General features: G+C 37.8%; 1 protein-coding gene across 6 annotated transcripts in view; it reads right to left on the reverse strand.

Moving 5' to 3' along the window:
• Positions 1–17721, reverse strand: part of Ccdc93 (CCC complex scaffolding subunit CCDC93) — an 86732-nt gene that overhangs the window by 57298 nt on the left and 11713 nt on the right. For all 6 annotated transcript variants that reach the window (XR_013424033.1, XR_013424031.1, XR_013424032.1 and 3 more), the window contains 4 exons: positions 16551–16662; positions 12651–12749; positions 11723–11779; positions 795–895 (listed from right to left, as the gene is read on the reverse strand). Coding sequence is in view for 3 of the 6 variants with exons in the window: in XM_078017230.1 (XP_077873356.1) it covers positions 795–895; positions 11723–11779; positions 12651–12749; positions 16551–16662 (369 nt within the window). In the remaining 3 variants the exon portion in view is untranslated. The remainder of the gene's footprint in view (positions 1–794; positions 896–11722; positions 11780–12650; positions 12750–16550; positions 16663–17721) is intronic.

The following is a 17721-nucleotide window of genomic DNA, read 5'->3' on the forward strand; positions in this document are numbered from 1 at the left end:
GGTGCATGATTATATATAATAATGGATTCATCATGCCACATTATTAGTATATGTACATAACAATTCGCTCAATTTTCTTCCCCAGTACCTTCCCTTTCCCTCCCCTCCCCCTCCCCATTCACTTGCTCTACTCAACTGATCTTGCTGATGTTATTATTTTAATTAGTACATTATAATTTTATTTATCTAAGCAGGATTCACTGTGGTATACATGGACACAGCATAACTTGGTAGATTTCATTTCTCAGTTCTTCTCCTTGTCCTTCCCACCACCCTCCTTCTCAATCCTTTTTCCTCTATTGGCCTCCCTTCTATTTTAAGAATGATTTTTAAAAACTAGAACTATTTTTAGGAAGAAACAAAACCACTTCTGAAGTTTTCATTTTCCTAGTCAGAACAATCTTCACAGGAAAACAAATTTATTTATTTTTATGCAAACAGTATACAACTATTGAAAGTGCTTCTATTTCTTCTGTTTGATGTTAAGACTTTAATACGTGGAAGGACACGCAGGGCATACAAGCACCTGCAAACTCATCAACTCTCCAGAAAAGGCAGAGCCCAGTACACAGTCTCACACACACATTTCCACAGAGAACCAAAAGGTTACCTCTAGAAACTTAGATAATTTAACACTTGGAAGAAAAGATCCTGATGTTGGAGATCTCATGGTTGAAAACAGCAAATTCAGTCAGGTAGAAGGCAATCCAGTTAATCCAAATAAAGAATTTAAATTAGCTTTTATCTTAAACAGCTTTACAAAACAGACATCTAGACTGGGTTCTGTTCATTACCTGCCATATTCCAAAAGTGTAGCATGGATTCGAGACTCTTCATCGAGCAGCTCCTCTGCTCCCTGTTGGCGTTTGTATTTCCGACGTGGCTTGTAAACATCCTAAGTGAATGAGACAGAAAAGCAATGGGGAGGGGGGTGAGAAGGATTTCCTGGCTGCTAGATGCCTCCAGTTAGTCAGGAGGAACTGTCTTTCCCCATCATGGCAGAAGTGTCCACGGCTCCGCTGCAGGGAACTCAAGACAGCTGTCCTCAGGGAATCTGCTCTACTGAAGACATAGAGGCAAGGCTCCTGTGAGCTGGGGTGAGAGGCCATGGATGGACCTCTGTCTACGTGAGATGACTTATTTATGTTGAATGCCTCATTGGTGAGAAATAGAAAAGACTACAATGAGGTACAAAGGCTCATTAACAGAAGAGGATCCTTTGCTTTTAACGTTTTGAGTTACCACTGTTCGTGTTCACAGTGTACTCTTCTATATTATTTACAGACATAAAAACAGCCATGGTCTTTTCCCTGCAGCATGAGTAAAAAAAAGAAAAGGACATATTTAATATGACAAAAACTTCAGAAAATAATCCAACATTGTTTCATTTTGTATTTATTTGAGTTGCATAAGTTTATAACATGGATCTATTCCTGAAACAAGTTTCAAACAGTATGAAGGATGAAACATCTAAAAAGTCCTTCATCACCTTCTCTTTTCCCTACAGTATCCAGCCTCTCTCCAGAGGTACTACTATCAGTTTGATAGGTACACATTCTTCTGCACCTTTAGAATATAAGATATTGTTTTAACATTTTTTATTGTTTTGCTTAACAGAGATAGTGCCATGAAAATAAACTCAATGTATAAATCTATTTCATTATTTTAAACTACATGTACTATTCCTTAATAGAGAAGCCCCCTAGTTTATTTAACCCTTTACTTAGGTACAGGCAGATAATTTCTAAGTTCTTATAAATAATGCTTACACAGATGTGGAAGTATATCGGTAGGATAGAAATTTAGAAATGAACTCACAGATTTGAACAGTGTTTACACTATCAAACTGAGCCAAAAAAAAAGGGGGGATGGGAGAAGACTGTACTAATTTATATGCCCAATACATAAGTGATATACTTTTGGCAACAGCAAACATTTAAGCTTTCAATTTTCACTCGTCCTATGGGTAAAATATAATTTTATTGTGTTCACTTGCCTTACTCAAATCATTAGTGAGGCTGGAAATTTTATCTGCCTTTTATCCTGTTCAAATCCTTGTTTCCCTACTGATTAACTTGTCATTTTCTTACTGATATGTAAGCATACTAAATAATCTGAGTATTAATCCTTTGACTTTTCTTTAGGTAGCATAGATTTTCATTTAAATATTGAGTAGTATCAACTTTCAATTTGGTGGTTCTTGGTCCTATGACATTTTAGATTTTTAATAGTTAGTTTTAGTTATCATTTCCTTCATAGTTCTCAGATTTTATATCTTACTTCTTATTCTAGGGACTTTTAAAAGGAAAAGAAAAACAATAACAAAACCTTATATATTACTTTTTAAATTTATAGTTTACATTTACATTTAACCTTTGAATCTATTAAAAACATTTTGATATATAAAATTATAAATCTAATGACTTTTTTCTGAATAAAAATTAAAAATCCCAACATTATTAATTTAATATTATGATTTGAAATGGCACCTACATACACAGTGAATTTCTTTAATTCTTTTTGCTTTATGATTCTCTATTGTATCTCCACTATTCATTTTTCAAATTTCCTGACTATTCTTAACATTCTCTTCCAAGAGAATTCCAGTATCAGATTGTCAACACATTATGAAAAACACTGTTGGTTTTTAATTAGAATTGCTCCAAACCTAGATTACATTGAGAAGAACTGACACCTTTATAATATGGAGTCTTGCATTGAGAAGCAAGGTTTGTCTGTTGAAGTCTTTTATTCTTGAAGACAAGCCTTCAAGTGAATAGGAAATCAGTTCATGTATCACAGGCACATATGTTAACCCAAAGTCCTATGAAAAATTTGAAATGGCAAAGGAGATTTCAATTCTTTTAGACTCTAATACCAGAAAAGGAGAGTACTCACAAACCTTCAGAGATACCTATCTTTAAACAAATATTTTGAGGTTTATCCTCAAAAAATTTTATAGGAACATTAAAATTATTACACCCTTTCACTGACTTTATTAGATTGTGTATTTTTGTTTATTTTTGCAACAGAGGCTCATTATGTTGCCCAGGTTGGCCCAAACTCCAGGACTTGGCAATCCCTTTGCCTCAGCCTCCCAGGTAGATGGGATTATAGGTGCATGCCACCACAGCTGTCTAGAGTATGCCTTAGTTATAAATACAGAAGTAAATATAGACATGTTTTGTGTGGTATACATTCTGAAGTTTTATACACATACAAGTACATATGTGTACAAGTATATATGTGTTTACATGTACATATGTATCTATCTTAAACAAAGTTCATGGCATATAATAGTTGACAATAAATGTAGGTCTTCACCCCCAAATGGATGTCCTTCTTGATTGCAAAGCTGTAAGTCAATTAATACCTCATTAAAATCAGCTCAGGGCACTGGGTGTGAGCTAGCAGCTATTGTGCCAGCAAGATATCTAGTTGCTCATCCATGAAAAACTCACAAGCATTACTATCAGGTTTCTTCAGATAATGAGATTTTTATTCCATTTAGAATTTGTCCCCCTTGATAATTCTGGTTAACTGTACCATTATTTTACTTTCCATTATGAAAAGTTTTAAGCAATCTATGACACACACTATATAATCTCAACAATTTGATGGAAAAGGGAAAGAATCAGAGCCTGGTAGGATGCTGGAGGGCTGTTCTCATAAACTGCTGCCACAAATATTCCCTAGTGTGTTCCTGGTGTCTACATGAATAGGAAGCTATAAATAACATAAAAGAGACATAGTGAAATGAAAAATATAATGAACCCACATGACATAGTTACTGTGTATAATTTAATTTCCCCTGAGCTCTACTATTATACCAGTGCTATATAATTGAGCTTAACTGCTATCTTCCTTAGTTACCATTGAAAAAGTCAATGACCCAAGGCAGGAAATAGGATTCTTCCAAAAAAGAACTGACTCCAAAACAATAGCATACTGAAACCAACAGCTAAAAGGACCTTTTAGTCTGCCAAATAATGACTATGTTGACTTCTGAATGGACTTCACACTTTAAAACATATACCATCATATACATATTTTGTATTTTATAGCCACACCATGAGAGAGAGGCAAAACACAATCTATAATTTTCACTTTAGTATTAAGGAAGCAGAGAGGAAATGATTTGTCCAAGATATGTATGATAGTGTTCAGCCTAGGATATTATTAGGCCTTAGGTACACTGGCTTCTAATTTCTTTTCTTTCTTCTTTTTCTTTTCTTTTTTTTTTTTTTTTTTTTTTTTTGGTATAAGGAATTGAACCCAGGGGCACTTAACCACTGAGCTACATCCCTAAGCCCTGTTTTAAATTTGAGACTGGGCCCACTGTTGCTGAGGCTGGCCTTGAACTCGTGATCCTTCTGCCTCAGCCTCCTGTGCCACTGGGATTAGAGGCATGAGTGCAAAGGTTTTTTTTTGCTGCACTAACTTGTCCTTGGTAGAGGTTCTAGCCACCCACCAGCCACTGCAGCTGGACCTCTCACAAGACTCATTATACAATCTGAAGCTGCTATGTGGATCATATAAGGGTTTACTTTGAAAACCTAACTTTCAGGTTTCCAGGCCAACTATAAAGAACTACTGCTAAATTACCCTTTAAAGCAACAGGATTCAGGAATGCTGATGTTGAATCCCATCTCTGTCAGTAACCAGCCCTATGATGTTGGGGAAAGCAGCTCCCCTCCAAAGACCAGTTTTCTTATCTATAAAATGAAGGTAGACCTAAAGTTTTTGATTGTTGTGATTTCTTAATCCTATAAAGATACTAACTTGTTAACATAATTCTGTCAATTTAAAGTCTGAGATTAATTTTTTAAATACTATACTTTACACATGATTATTCTTTTTAAACAAAGCTATATAGAATCAACTTATTTTTGTTTTGCTATTAATTGTTAATGGCAATCATTTATTAATGGTAGGCCAGTGCCACGTGGGCAGACTGCTATAAATGTCCTGCCTACTTGATCCTCACACCTATGGGGCAGTTATCCTTGTGTTCTGTCTACAGATGATAAAATTTAGGCAGAGAGGTTAAATAACTTCTCCATGGTTACCAAGGCAATAAGTGATAGAAACAGGATAAAACTAGAATTGGGACTAGACACATTCTATGAAATGTTTTATAACCCAACTCTGATCATCCTTCATGGGTTCTGATATTTTACCTTGGCAGATAAAGGACACACAAACAGGGGTAAAAAATTAAGGTGACCCTTTTGTAAAGAGTTCTCTAACTTTTGCACTGAGAGTCAGATCTACTTGCAGATCTGGTTATGAGTCAGTCTCACCTGTCATTAGTGATGCCTCTGAGCCCACTGCTCGAAATGGCAGGGCAGAGAAGTAGAACAGCACAGCACCACGGCAGCGCCTGCAGCAAATCCCTCATCACTGCCCTCGCAATTATGGCAGACAACTTCTTTACTGAAATAACAGAGCAGGCCGTGAAGCAGCCACTACCAATCTGGCATTCTACATTCAAAAGCTCCAGTGGATCAGACCATACCCGACTCAGCAGGAAAAGGCATTTCCCTGAGTCACCTCCATGGACCTAACCACTCATTCTCACAGCCCAAGCTCAACTCCAGCAGACATTCCTCAGCCCCAGAGCCTGTGAATAAACCCTACCTCCCCACCTGCTTTCACCACCAGGTGCAAAGTCCTAAAGATTCTATAAGGAAAAAGCTGTAACTGGGACAAATGAAATGTTTCCTGCTGCACATTAATAAAATAACAAACAAAACAAGCCTCAGGTATGGAGTGAAGGAAAGGAGAGATGGATAGATGGCAATCTTTGTGTCCCCAATCTTATTCCTATCTATTTGTTCCCTTTTACATAAGCAAAGCGGACACAGAAATGCATCTTTTACTCTTTAGGATCCAGTATAAATCCCACCTCAAGGCTGCTTGAGTCTATAACAATAGTGTAACTAGGCAGGTAAGAATAAGGTGTGCTTTATAAGAAAATTAAAAATGGCTACTATTTTGTCCCCTAGCTTCTATCCATTTTTTTAATTTTTTTCCATACTGGGGATTGAATCCAGGAGTGATCACTTACTGAACAACATCCCCAGTTCTTATAATTTTCAGAAGGCTTCTCACCAAGTTGCCTAGCCTGGCCTCAACTTGCAATCTTCCTGTCTCAGTCTCCCAAATTGCTGGGATTACAGGCATGTGCTACCAGGTCTGGCTTTTTATTTCTTTACCATGAACTGAAATCCCTTAATTCAAAAGCTGGCCAGCAACAAACTCAAATTCTTACATGACAAATTGTTTTAAAAATATCACAAATAAGCAGAATTTTAGCTACTTAATGCCTACCTACTTTGTATATCCTTCAGAACTATACCCCCTGAAATTGCTAGCTTTTGCTAACCATAGATTAAAAAGCCTAGGGCTATAAAAATCCCATGCTGCTGCTGCCCTTCAGAGATCCCTGACCCAGAGACACTCTGCATTCTGCTGAGCATCATCACGGGCCACTTGAGCCTTCTTGAGGAGTTCCCTTATCTTATTCCCTTTCTGGATCACTGGCTCCTGTGCCAAAAGCCCCTGGATGGTATCTTGGACTGAGGGACTCCCCTGCCCTACAAGCAAACCTACAGAATTGTGCAAATAAAGCTGGAATATGCTACTGCCACCTAGTGGTCAGATTTTTCTCTTTGAAGCACTAGAATGTGTTCTAGCATTCAGTAGTACTCAATTAACATTACTGAATGAATACAGAGGAATACCAGTGCTTTAGTCCTTACCTATTACTAACTCCCCAATTTGGGGCACGTTATTTAACATCTGTGGTTTTCCATCTGCAAAACAGGTATAAGTAGGGTTGTGAGGATTAACTAATCAATACTTTGAATAGTACCTGAAACATGGTAAGGGCTAAGACATATATTCTCACCTATATATGGATGTATATTATTATTATCATCATTATTATGATCAATAATAAAAATTACTATATCAGTTTACTTATGTTACATTCACATTTTACATGCTGGATAAAAAGGTGTTCTTTATAGCATTCCCTCTGGAAAAAACACTGGAGTAGGAATTGAAAATGACTTTTTAAATGGTCTTTTAGGTGATCCAATAAGTTCAAAAAAATAAAAGCTCTATAAAGTCTTTTTCCCCCCATCCCTTCTATTCTCACACAAATTTTTAAACATTACCAAAATACACATTTTGGGTAAAAATCTTAGGGCGTCCTTTACTTTAAGAGCAAGTAAAAGACCTCACTCACTGCAAGACAAGATACTTCCAGGACAGGAGGAAGTGAGCTGTGTAACAGCATACTGAGACACATAAATATGATAATTATGATCATGATGAAAAAGTGGAAGGTGGTAAGCAGAGGCCTATTCTGGGGAAGCCAGAGTTTCCATTTCTTCGGTCCTCTGAAAATACCATCTCCAGGAGGACAGGAATTCTATAAAGCAGCTAGCTATTTTGTAAACAGGAAATAGGAAAAAAAAAAAAGGAGTATCGGAGATATTCCCCATGATAATGCAAAATGAAGGCAAGACAAAAAGAGTACCTCAAGAGGGGTAAATAAAAGATAGAAGCAAAACTAGATAAACTGGTTCTACATATGAATAATCTGCCCCCAATAACAATGCTACAGAGGTATGTATATTGGCATGGAAAGAAATCCTCAACATTTTATTGTGTAAAATCAGCAAGCAACAAAGCAGAATACAAAGTGAAATGTCATATTTTCATAATCTCTTATTCTCTACAGTGATATCCGTAATTCTAGTTCCTACTTAGAATATCAATGGTTATCCCTGACAATGACATCACAATATCATGGATAATTTCACCTTTGTATTTTTCTTTATTTCCTCATATTTCATTATTATTACAGCATTGGTATTAAAGAAAAGCAACCTTTTAAAACAAAAACTAATGTGTCAAAAAAATTGAATGGGTTACATAATTAAGGACAAAAATAAAAGATTAGAAAAATTTTCCAAGGATAACTAAAGGCAAGAATAAGCTACATTCTCCATATTAAACGTTTAATACTTATTTTTCAAAAGGAGTTGTGTTGAAGCCAGATTAAGTAAAAAGCCTGCTGGTAGAGGCACAATGGCGTCATGTTGATAGATGGGAAAAAAAAAAAGCTGGTTGCAGTGGTAAACACCTGTAATCCCAGTGGCTTGGGAGGCTGAGGAAGGAGAATCATGAGTTCAAAGCCAGCCTCAGCAACAGCGAGGCTTTAAGCAACTCAGTGAAACTCTGTCTCTGAATAAAATACAAAAAAGGGCTGGCGATGTGGCTCAGTGGTTGAGTGTCCCTGAGTTCAATCCCTGGTACCCCCCAAAACAAAAACAAAATTAGGACAACTTAACATCCATTCTCCTATCTGCAAAGAGAAAAGTAGTAGAAAAAGTCCCCAAGGACTGAAGAGGTAGAGAGAATTTTAGCCACTCTGGATATGGCTAAGTCTCTGGGACCCAGAAATAAGTCAGCAACCTTACTGCAAAATTAGTGCCAGGAATGTGTTGGAAAAGAGAGAAACACCAGCAACCTGTTGTGTAGGAGTCAGACATAAAATCAAAATCTGACTGCCTGTTCCTAACTCTGAAGCTACTCAGGGAATTTGTTTGCCTTTCTAACTTTCAATTTCCTGATTTATAAAATGGAATTCATAATAATAAAATTCTGTGCATGCTGATGAATGGTAAGGGCCTAATTAGATGCCAGACATATTAGACACTCAATAAACACATTGCAGCTAGACACTGCTTTTTAAAAGGCTAGGTGTGGAAACTAGGTATCTGTGTAGCTGGCCAAATTTTAATCCTCAATTTCTCACAATTTAAGCCTGGGATTCTAGATTCATCAGTAATTCATCACCTTACCCACTGATAAGGTATCTGAAAGACAGAAATGGGAAACAGCTGGGAGAAGTAAACACCCTTCAGAACCAGAGCTTGCAAAGAGCCACATCTGTCACCTAGGGCATGTTTCCTTTCTTAAACAGAGGAAGAGATTTTCTTGGGGATAATGAAAACAAACTGAAAGCTATTCAGTGCTTTATTCTGGCCCACAAGATTAGGCCAGGATGTGCACAACAGCCCTGGAGTATCCTGCAAAGTCCTGGAACTCTAATTTCAAGTCAGCCAAGGAAGTGGTTGCAGAAATGTGAAACTGCGCAGTGGCAAATGCCTGCAGTTCCACAGACTCCGGATACCAAGGCAGGAGGATCTCAAGTTTGGGGCCAGCCTAGGCAACTTAGCAAGGTCCTAAGCAACTTAGTAACTTAGTGAAACCCTGTCTCAAAATACAAAAAGGACTGGGGATGTGGCTAATTGGTAAAGTACCCCTGGGTTCCATCTCTAGTACAAAAAAAAAAAAAAAAAAAGAAGAAGAAAAAAAGAAAGAAATCTAAGAAGAGAGCTTCTGAAGTGAGAAGTATTTTCAGTAGAAGGCGGGGAGGGGAATGCAACCTCTGACCAATCCATAAAACCTCTTTACCATTTGTGCTAAAAATGTACTACCAGTCAACTGAGGTAGTACAATATGAGTTTACACATAAGAAAGGAAATAAACTAAACAACATACTCCAAGAAACTCTTAACAGTTTTCTATCTTCTTTTATTCTAATACTGTTTTCTAATCAGCTGCAATAGCATTTTATCTAGAAACTCATAGCAGAATAGTTTTGAGACTGGGTTTTGGTCCTGGCTCCATGGTCAACCAACCTCTTTGTGCTTCAGTTTCATTATTAAAAAACAAAAACAAAACAAAACAACAGCAACAACAAAAAACCCTACAATTTTATAGGGTTATTGTGAGAATTAGATGAGTTACAGACATTCAGAATAATGTTTGGGCACTAATTATTTGTCATTATCATTATCTCCTTAAATTCTATGTAGTGGCATTACTAAACAGAAATAAGGGGAGGAAGGTCTCCATTACAATGAAAATCGATAGCTAGAACTGGCCTTTTTTCATTCTGGGTTAGATAACTGATTACTATATTCCTTTCTAAAAATTTACAATCTTAAAGTATGATTCTAATTCAGTTAAAAAGTACAAATTAAAAACATGGAAAAAATACATCTAAGCATTTAAAGTGGCTGTTTCTGTATTATAAGTTTAAGGCTGATCTCTTCCCTCCCTGCATCTATCAATCTTCTTAAAAGAACTAACAGAGTGTTCTAAACTGTACACTGATTTCATAACCAGGAAAGAAAATTACTCTTGACACTGTATCATTTTTTCTTAATATCTATGTTTCCTTTTTAATATTTATTTTTTTTTTTATGTTTTGAGCTGTGGTGTGTTGCCCAGGTGTCCTGGAATTCCCAGACCTAAGTCCTTCCACCTCAGCCTCCTGAGTTGCTGGGACTATAGGAATATGCCACCACACTTGGCTTCTTATTTAATACTGCCTCCAAATATGAAAACAGCATCTGGCTTCCCAATGTCATCATCTTATAGGTTTTTCACTTCTTCCAATTCCAAAATTGAGAAAAAGATACAAATTATAAACATAAAATAAAATGAGAAGGACAATTTTATTTTACCTAAGCACTTCACATCTTTCACCAGCAAATGAATATTTATTTTCTTTTCAGAGTAATCACATTGTAAGACCACAAATTTAATTAAGATAAGCCAGTATGGCAGTCTTTCTCTGAAAACTTCACAGTCACATAAATCAGACCACCTTAATCTTTATACTTTAATGCAACTCAAGTCAACCACATAAAATGTGCACCTGAGCCAGGCACAATGGTGCACATCTGTAATCCCAACAACTGGGGAGACTGAGGCAGAAGGATTGCAAATTAGAAGCCAGCCTCAGCAACTTGGTGAAGCCCTAGCAACTTAGCAAGACACTGTCTCAAAATAAAAAGTAAAAAGAGTTGGGGATGCGGCTCAATGGTAAAGCACCCGAGTTCAATCCCTAGTTTAAAAAAAAAAAAAAGTATACCTGATATTTAAGCTAGGCCTACAAATACAATAGACTATACAAGCTTATTTTTTAAAAACTACATATATAAGCAAGGCTGAATCCTAAGGTTGAATAAAACGTTAGGTAGGACACAATTTAGATGAAGTAAACAAGACGCAAATAACACTGTATTATTTCTAGAGAAAGATACTGTACATACAGGCACTGAGGCTTCATTCCCATCAGTTTAGGTAAGAAGGCTGTGGGAATGGACAGTACTAACAATGTTCCCAGGACTTTGGCTCAGTGTTTTGAAAAGGAACAGCTTTCCACTTTCCCCTAGCTGAGAAATATGGTTGTATGAGTACAGATTTCCAGTGCATTTTGGTGACAAAAACTATCCCAGAGCTTTCTGCATGAAGCTCAGAAGCTTTTCTGCCTCTCCTAAGCCATCACAGGGGTGGGCATGGGGCAGGAACTTTAATTTGCCATCTCCAGCTCATCATTTGCTCTTGAAGTTATGCCAAACTTACCCCTGCCATGGGATAAAAGAGGAAAGGCTTTGCATTTGGACATTTCTCCTTTAAAATTGTAACTGAGAATGCAGGGCACTAGTTGGGGCAATTCTACCTGAAGGTGCTAATGTCTTGGCACTGAGCACATGATGTAGGTGGGGCTACCTTCACACTGCCATTATAGGCCAGCTCCTGGGCGATCCCAGTAGGCAATCTGTGATTCAAACAAAGGACTCCTTGAAGGTGACACAGTGCCAGGACAAAACATAGGCAAGGGACTTACGGAGAGTTCAACAACTGTCCTGATGGCCTTGTCTTTTCTCTTTATGAAGTCATCATCCTGCAAGATAAAACAGGCATAAACAAACCCGAGGTTACTACAGATTACTTAACTGGACTCCTTAAAAATCTGCCTTATAAACTGGCTTCTCATTACTATTTTACCAGAAGCCATCTCAATTATCCTAAGATGGGATATATTCTTTAAGGAAAAACATGAGGATCTATGCAGATGGCCCTAACACAGATCCCTACAAACAGGAAGAAAAAGGAATGCCGTGGAATGTAGTGGTTTAGACAAGTGTTGTTCACATTTCAGATCTCATCAGTGCCAAAGTGTCAGGTAAGATGCCTAACCTCAAAACCTCAGTTTCTCTATCTGTAAAACAGAGACGATCATTAGGATTAAAGAAGTCAAATACGGGCTGGGGTTGTGGCTCAGTGGTAAAGCACTTGCCTAGCATGTGTGAAAAACTGGGCTTGATTCTCAGCACCAAATATAAATTAATGAAATAAAGGTCCATCAACAACTAAAAAAAAAATTTAAAAAAAGAAATCAAATGCTGTGCTAAGATTATTATTGTTACTACAAATAAATTATTACTACAGAAATGCTCTACACAAGTAAGTGGTCTCTCAAAAAGCTTTATACAAAAATACACTCTTACTCTTGTAATTCAAAAAAGTTCTGGATCAAGTACTAAAATTCAAAGAAAATGATAAAACTGTAGGGCTTCAGACTCAGTGGCCATTTAGAGAGGCAGTTCTAATGAACCACAAGGCCCTGTTCCATTGCTGCCTGAGGATGAGTGGAGATGCCAAGCAAGGAGTTGGGAATGGGGGCTTGAGCTTGCTCCACCCCCTCCTCGGTGGTCTCTATAAGTGTACACTCGTGGTCTCGGTGGAGAAGAGAGAAAAAGCACAATACTAACCTCAGGGAGACTGTAGGTTTTCTGGAACTGGGATATGGAGTAAGAGCGAATGTAGTCACCCATTTCTTCTTTTGTTTCTATAGCTCGTTTCACTAGCCACTGGGGAAGGAAGTGAGGAAACATGAGTTGATAGGGATGATATCCCATGGCAGTAAAGGCCCACTTAGAGATAGCACATCTTGTGAACTGAAATCAGCATGGTTGAACTGACCAGGTGTTAAGAAACTGTCAACACACGCTAACATGTAGGAAAAGCACTGGCTGGGCATCCAAGCTGTTGATACAGTAGGGACCAGTGCTTTTACACAGTGGTCACAGTGCTGAGTGGCTACATTGAAGCATAGAGCCATTTCCCACATTCTCAGGCCTCAGACTGTCTCTGCAAAGGGAAGAAGATTAGTTGCTTGATATTCTTGACAACACAGTGCTACTACAGAAGCAAATGAAATCATAGCACCCAAGTGCTTTGTAAATATCTGAAGCACAAGGCAAATAGGTATTTCCCCAACCACTATTCCCAGTGGCAGATCATAACATAAACCTCTCTTTCCTATGCTTACACCACAGCCCAGAGAAAGGGGAGAGTGCCTTAGCAAACACCTAGTAAATCCCCTTGCTTGATAGAGGAAGAATATCCCTACAATATTCTAATTTGCAAACAATGTGTACTGAGTATAGAGCCCAAGGAGGTATATGGTTCAGCTGATATAACATCTTCTCTTTTGATCCTCATGATGTTATAAGGTAAAAGGTACTGGCTCGGTTTTACAGAACCTGAGATACAGAGACACTACGTAAGTTTCTCAGTGATCTGTAACTGCAAAGCTGGGAGTCACACAACTCAGAGGCTCTTGTACCAGATGACTGGACAAGTGGATTTTATTACCCATCTGAGCGTTTTCCTAGCTGTTACCTAGAAGCTGTTGCTCTTTCTACTCTTCAACTTAAAACTCCAGTTAATTAAAACACACACACACACACACACACACACACACACACACACACACACACACACACCCATATCCTGCAGAAGAGCCAGGTAGTGAGGGTTAAGAGTGGTGTAAGGTACAGAAGGAGCCTTCACTTCTCCCCCATGTTCTTCATGCATTCCCTTCATTACTGAAGAATAAAAAAAGGGGGAAGCCATTTGTCAGGGCTGCAGCTTACTATCTGGAACGACCACTACGTTGCCAAAACGAATTTTGATTAGTAGTTGTGTTTTACCACAGCATACTTGGTGAAGTATAGCTGCCTAGGAAAGTAGACATATGACCCACAGCACGGTACTTCTACAGGAATGAGAAGAAATACTGTCAGAGGGCAGCCAGCTTACATAAAGTGAAGAACATATTTAGGAAGTGGCTGACCAAGATGGGGTGTCTGCAGGTAGCTTTATGTGGAATATTTCTTTGTTGTTAGTATCTTCCATTTATTTCCACTACTTTACCCACCCCACCTCTATCCAATATCCTAGGCACTGACTGAAATATAAAGCAGAGGCAGAACAGACAGCACGCAACACTACTATAGCCCCTCACCCACACTCTAACCCCAGTACCATGGCCCAGGATCACTACAAATGAAACTACTATATGACCAAGTTATACCACTCCTCAGTATTCCTAATGAATTAAAGTCAGTATACTAGTGATATACACATACCCATGTATCATGCTGGTGATATACAGAACCAGTATAGGTATGTCAACAGATGAATGAACAAAGAAATGTGGCATATTTCCTCTGTGTATTCAGCCACAAAGGAAAATGCAAAATAAGTCAGACACAGAAGGTCAAGGTCATATGTGGAAGCTAGAGAAAAAAGGGAAAAGGGACCTCAATAAAATGGAAAGGAGACTAATTAGGCAGAGGAATGGTATCAGAAAGGAAAGGAGAAGAGAAAGAGGATGTATTGGTGAATCAAACAGATCAAATTAGGTTATATGCATGTATAAATATCCCATAATGATACTCTTTATTTTGCATAATTACTATGCTCCAATAAAAAAGTAAAAAAAATGTTTTTGCTTGGCCAACTACAAATGCCAACCCTACACCAACCTCTCTTTATGCTTCAAAATTGTAAAGGTTCATGAAATTAAGAAGTCTGTTAACAACCAGTCAAGGCTCTTCTATCTAGACAAGAACTTCTCTAGCACTGCACTCCCAATGTGGAACATTCACAGACCCCTGAAATGTTAAACTGACTGGAGATGACTTGCCATTCATTTTCTTATATCAGGATTGGATTTTTTTTTTTTAAAAAAAAACCTCCAAAGTTCTACTATAGGATACAGTAAGGTCTAATTCCTAGAGAGTCATGCTTTGGAGAAAGGAAACCTCTTTATAGTAGGACAGTATTGGAAGTTTCAGCAACCATCAACACTAAGGTCTGACTTTCTATTATCACAAAAAGAATAGAGTAAAATCTTCCTGAATCAGAGATAGAAAGTCTAACAAACATACAGATTAATTTCTGAATTAGACTCTTAACCTCATATTTATAAATTTCATTGAGAAATCTATAAAATTTGTAGATTTGATTTGAAGTCTAGCGCTCAGGAAGACTCAAACAATAAGACAGACTGCTATTTGACACTTATAAAGCACTAAGACATGCCAGTCCTTCATCCAAGTACTTACACATATTAACTTCTCAGTTATTACTTCTATTTAAGATATAAGAAATTAAGTCATTTGCCCATGGTCACACAGCTAGAAGTGGCAAAGCTGAGATTTGAACCTAGGAGGTCTCCTACATGAAGAAAAGCTTTGCAACTTCCTTCTCAGTGCCTGCATGAATGACAGAGTGGGAAAGGCACAAGGCTTATAGATAGGAGTATAGGCTGGAATCTATGCTTGTCCGCTCACTAGTTCTCTAGCTTTACGAAAACTAATTTCCTTCTGAGTCTCACTTTCCTCAAAGGTAGGACTGGAATTGCATTAGATGCTTCAAACAACAGTATTAGAATCAGATGCAAAATACTGTTCACACAGCAGGGAATGAACATAAGTGCCTCTGCTCTTCCTCTTTTTCAGCTGCTTGGAGAAGATGCCCAGAAACAAGAACCACAAAAAATACAGACAACTTTTAAGCACAGGCCACTTAATCTAAGTGGCTTGAGAAAAAACCACATAGGGAGAAGTCTCCCATGAGATATTCAGCGTTCATATGAGAACTAAGTACCTATAACTTGTCAGACATACTGATAGGTATGAAAGACAAAAAAGAGTAGCAAGACAACCATAATCTTTGCCCTAATGAAGCTTACAGTCTGATGGGAAAAACAGATAACCATATATATCAGTATACATTGTTAAAAAACTATAGGAAGGAAGATTTCTGTGAAGGAAGGGAATGTGGCTGTAGGAGGGGACATAGCAAAGGAACCTGTATATTAGGGGGTCAAGGAAGGTTTTGAAGAGGTTTGGTAGAACTGAGATCTGAAAGATGAACATGAATAAAGAACACAAGGAGAAGAAGGAAGAGCACTCCAGCTCAAGGAACTAGCATATGCAAAGGCTCTGCAACAGAAGTAAGCATAAGAAGTATAGGGGAATCTGAGTCAGAGAGGCTAGAAAAACAAAAACAAAGAAATCAAGGAATAAAATGAAGCTGAATAGTAGAGTAGAAGAGACTAGAACATACAAGGTTACAGAGTTCCATGTTCACCCAAAATCAATGAAAAGCCACTGATGGGAACATTCAAACAGGTGTTATGGGTAATATGGATTACAGCAACCCTTTAAGAATGACAACAAGAAATTTCATCATGTTCTTCTTTACCAAATCCATACCACATCCATTAGATTTATATCCAGGCTAGAAAGCCCAAGTCCCAGATCTATTTATTATAGGAATTCTGATGTTCAAAGGACAAGAAACCAAACAGATCTCACCTGCACAACAGGAAATATGTGAATAAAATCCATTCCTTGGATCTGGTGGGGCTCCAGCTGGTGTGGACATTTCATCCTCGGAAGGACAGAGACAATCTTTTCTGATAGAGCTCTGTTCAGAAAAAATAAGCACAGAATGAGAATATCCTGAGAAGCCTTTAGACATTTCTAAAGTCTGGGCCGCATCCCAGAAGAACCCGAGTTGCTCAGTGCCAGGCCAGAGCCAGAGCCAGACCATGACCAAGTTCCTCCTAGATGACTGAAAAATGAGAAAAAGCTGCACATCTATATGCATCTGAGGTTGCAAAACTTCCTTCACCATTTATTTTAAGATTTTGTCCTTTCTTAATTTTTTAAGTTAAAATATTTTGTTTCTTTATGTGATGGTGATGTCAGAGGTGGCAGTTATTATTTGTTATCTTATATGGTAAAAAAAAATTATCGGTGTCCCATATTCTATTATATTTCATTTTACTGACTTTTTTCCCAAAAGCCTGGGAATCATCAGGTTATATATTAAAAAATTGTTCTAAATACCCTTTCAACAAAAATAATTACCAGACACTGTAACAGATGCCCAGGATATTAAGACAAAACATGGGCCTCATTTCTTAAAGAAATTTGTAGTTCTTAACTCTGACACAAAAATATTTTTTAAATAAATAGTAGCCTTTTTTATAAATATTTTAAAACCAGTTCTATATTTGGGATGACTCTTATTTCATTAAGAAAGAAAATTTCAACTTCTCATGAGGGAGACCCTGATCTCTCTCTAATATCTTGCCTTGGTCTCTTCCTATGGAATGGCTGGGGTTGAGAGTGGTGGAACCAGAGTCCCTGAGGTCTCTGAGCATCTTCCATTCTGGCCAGGAGGTAGGCATTTGCTTTCTACTGGGGAGGGTTCTCAGTTCAGTCTGGGAAGAATGGCTTTATCACAGGAGGAACAGAGGAGGATCTTGTGTGTAAGCATGTTCTGTCTCACTGTAGCTTTATCCTTCTTTCTCTAACCAACTGGTATTTCATCTCTAATTGTGTGATTCTGTTTTGTATATCTTAATCGTATTAGTTTAAGAGGAGAAAAAAGAGGTAATTTTGTGGGTCTGATAAAACCAAAAGCCATGGTATGAAGAGAGAGAACCTTTGGAAACAATTACCAGGCATGGCCTTGTGG

The sequence above is a fragment of the Ictidomys tridecemlineatus genome, chromosome 7, assembly GCF_052094955.1.
Source record: "Ictidomys tridecemlineatus isolate mIctTri1 chromosome 7, mIctTri1.hap1, whole genome shotgun sequence".
In the NCBI taxonomy this organism is placed as follows: domain Eukaryota; kingdom Metazoa; phylum Chordata; class Mammalia; order Rodentia; family Sciuridae; genus Ictidomys; species Ictidomys tridecemlineatus.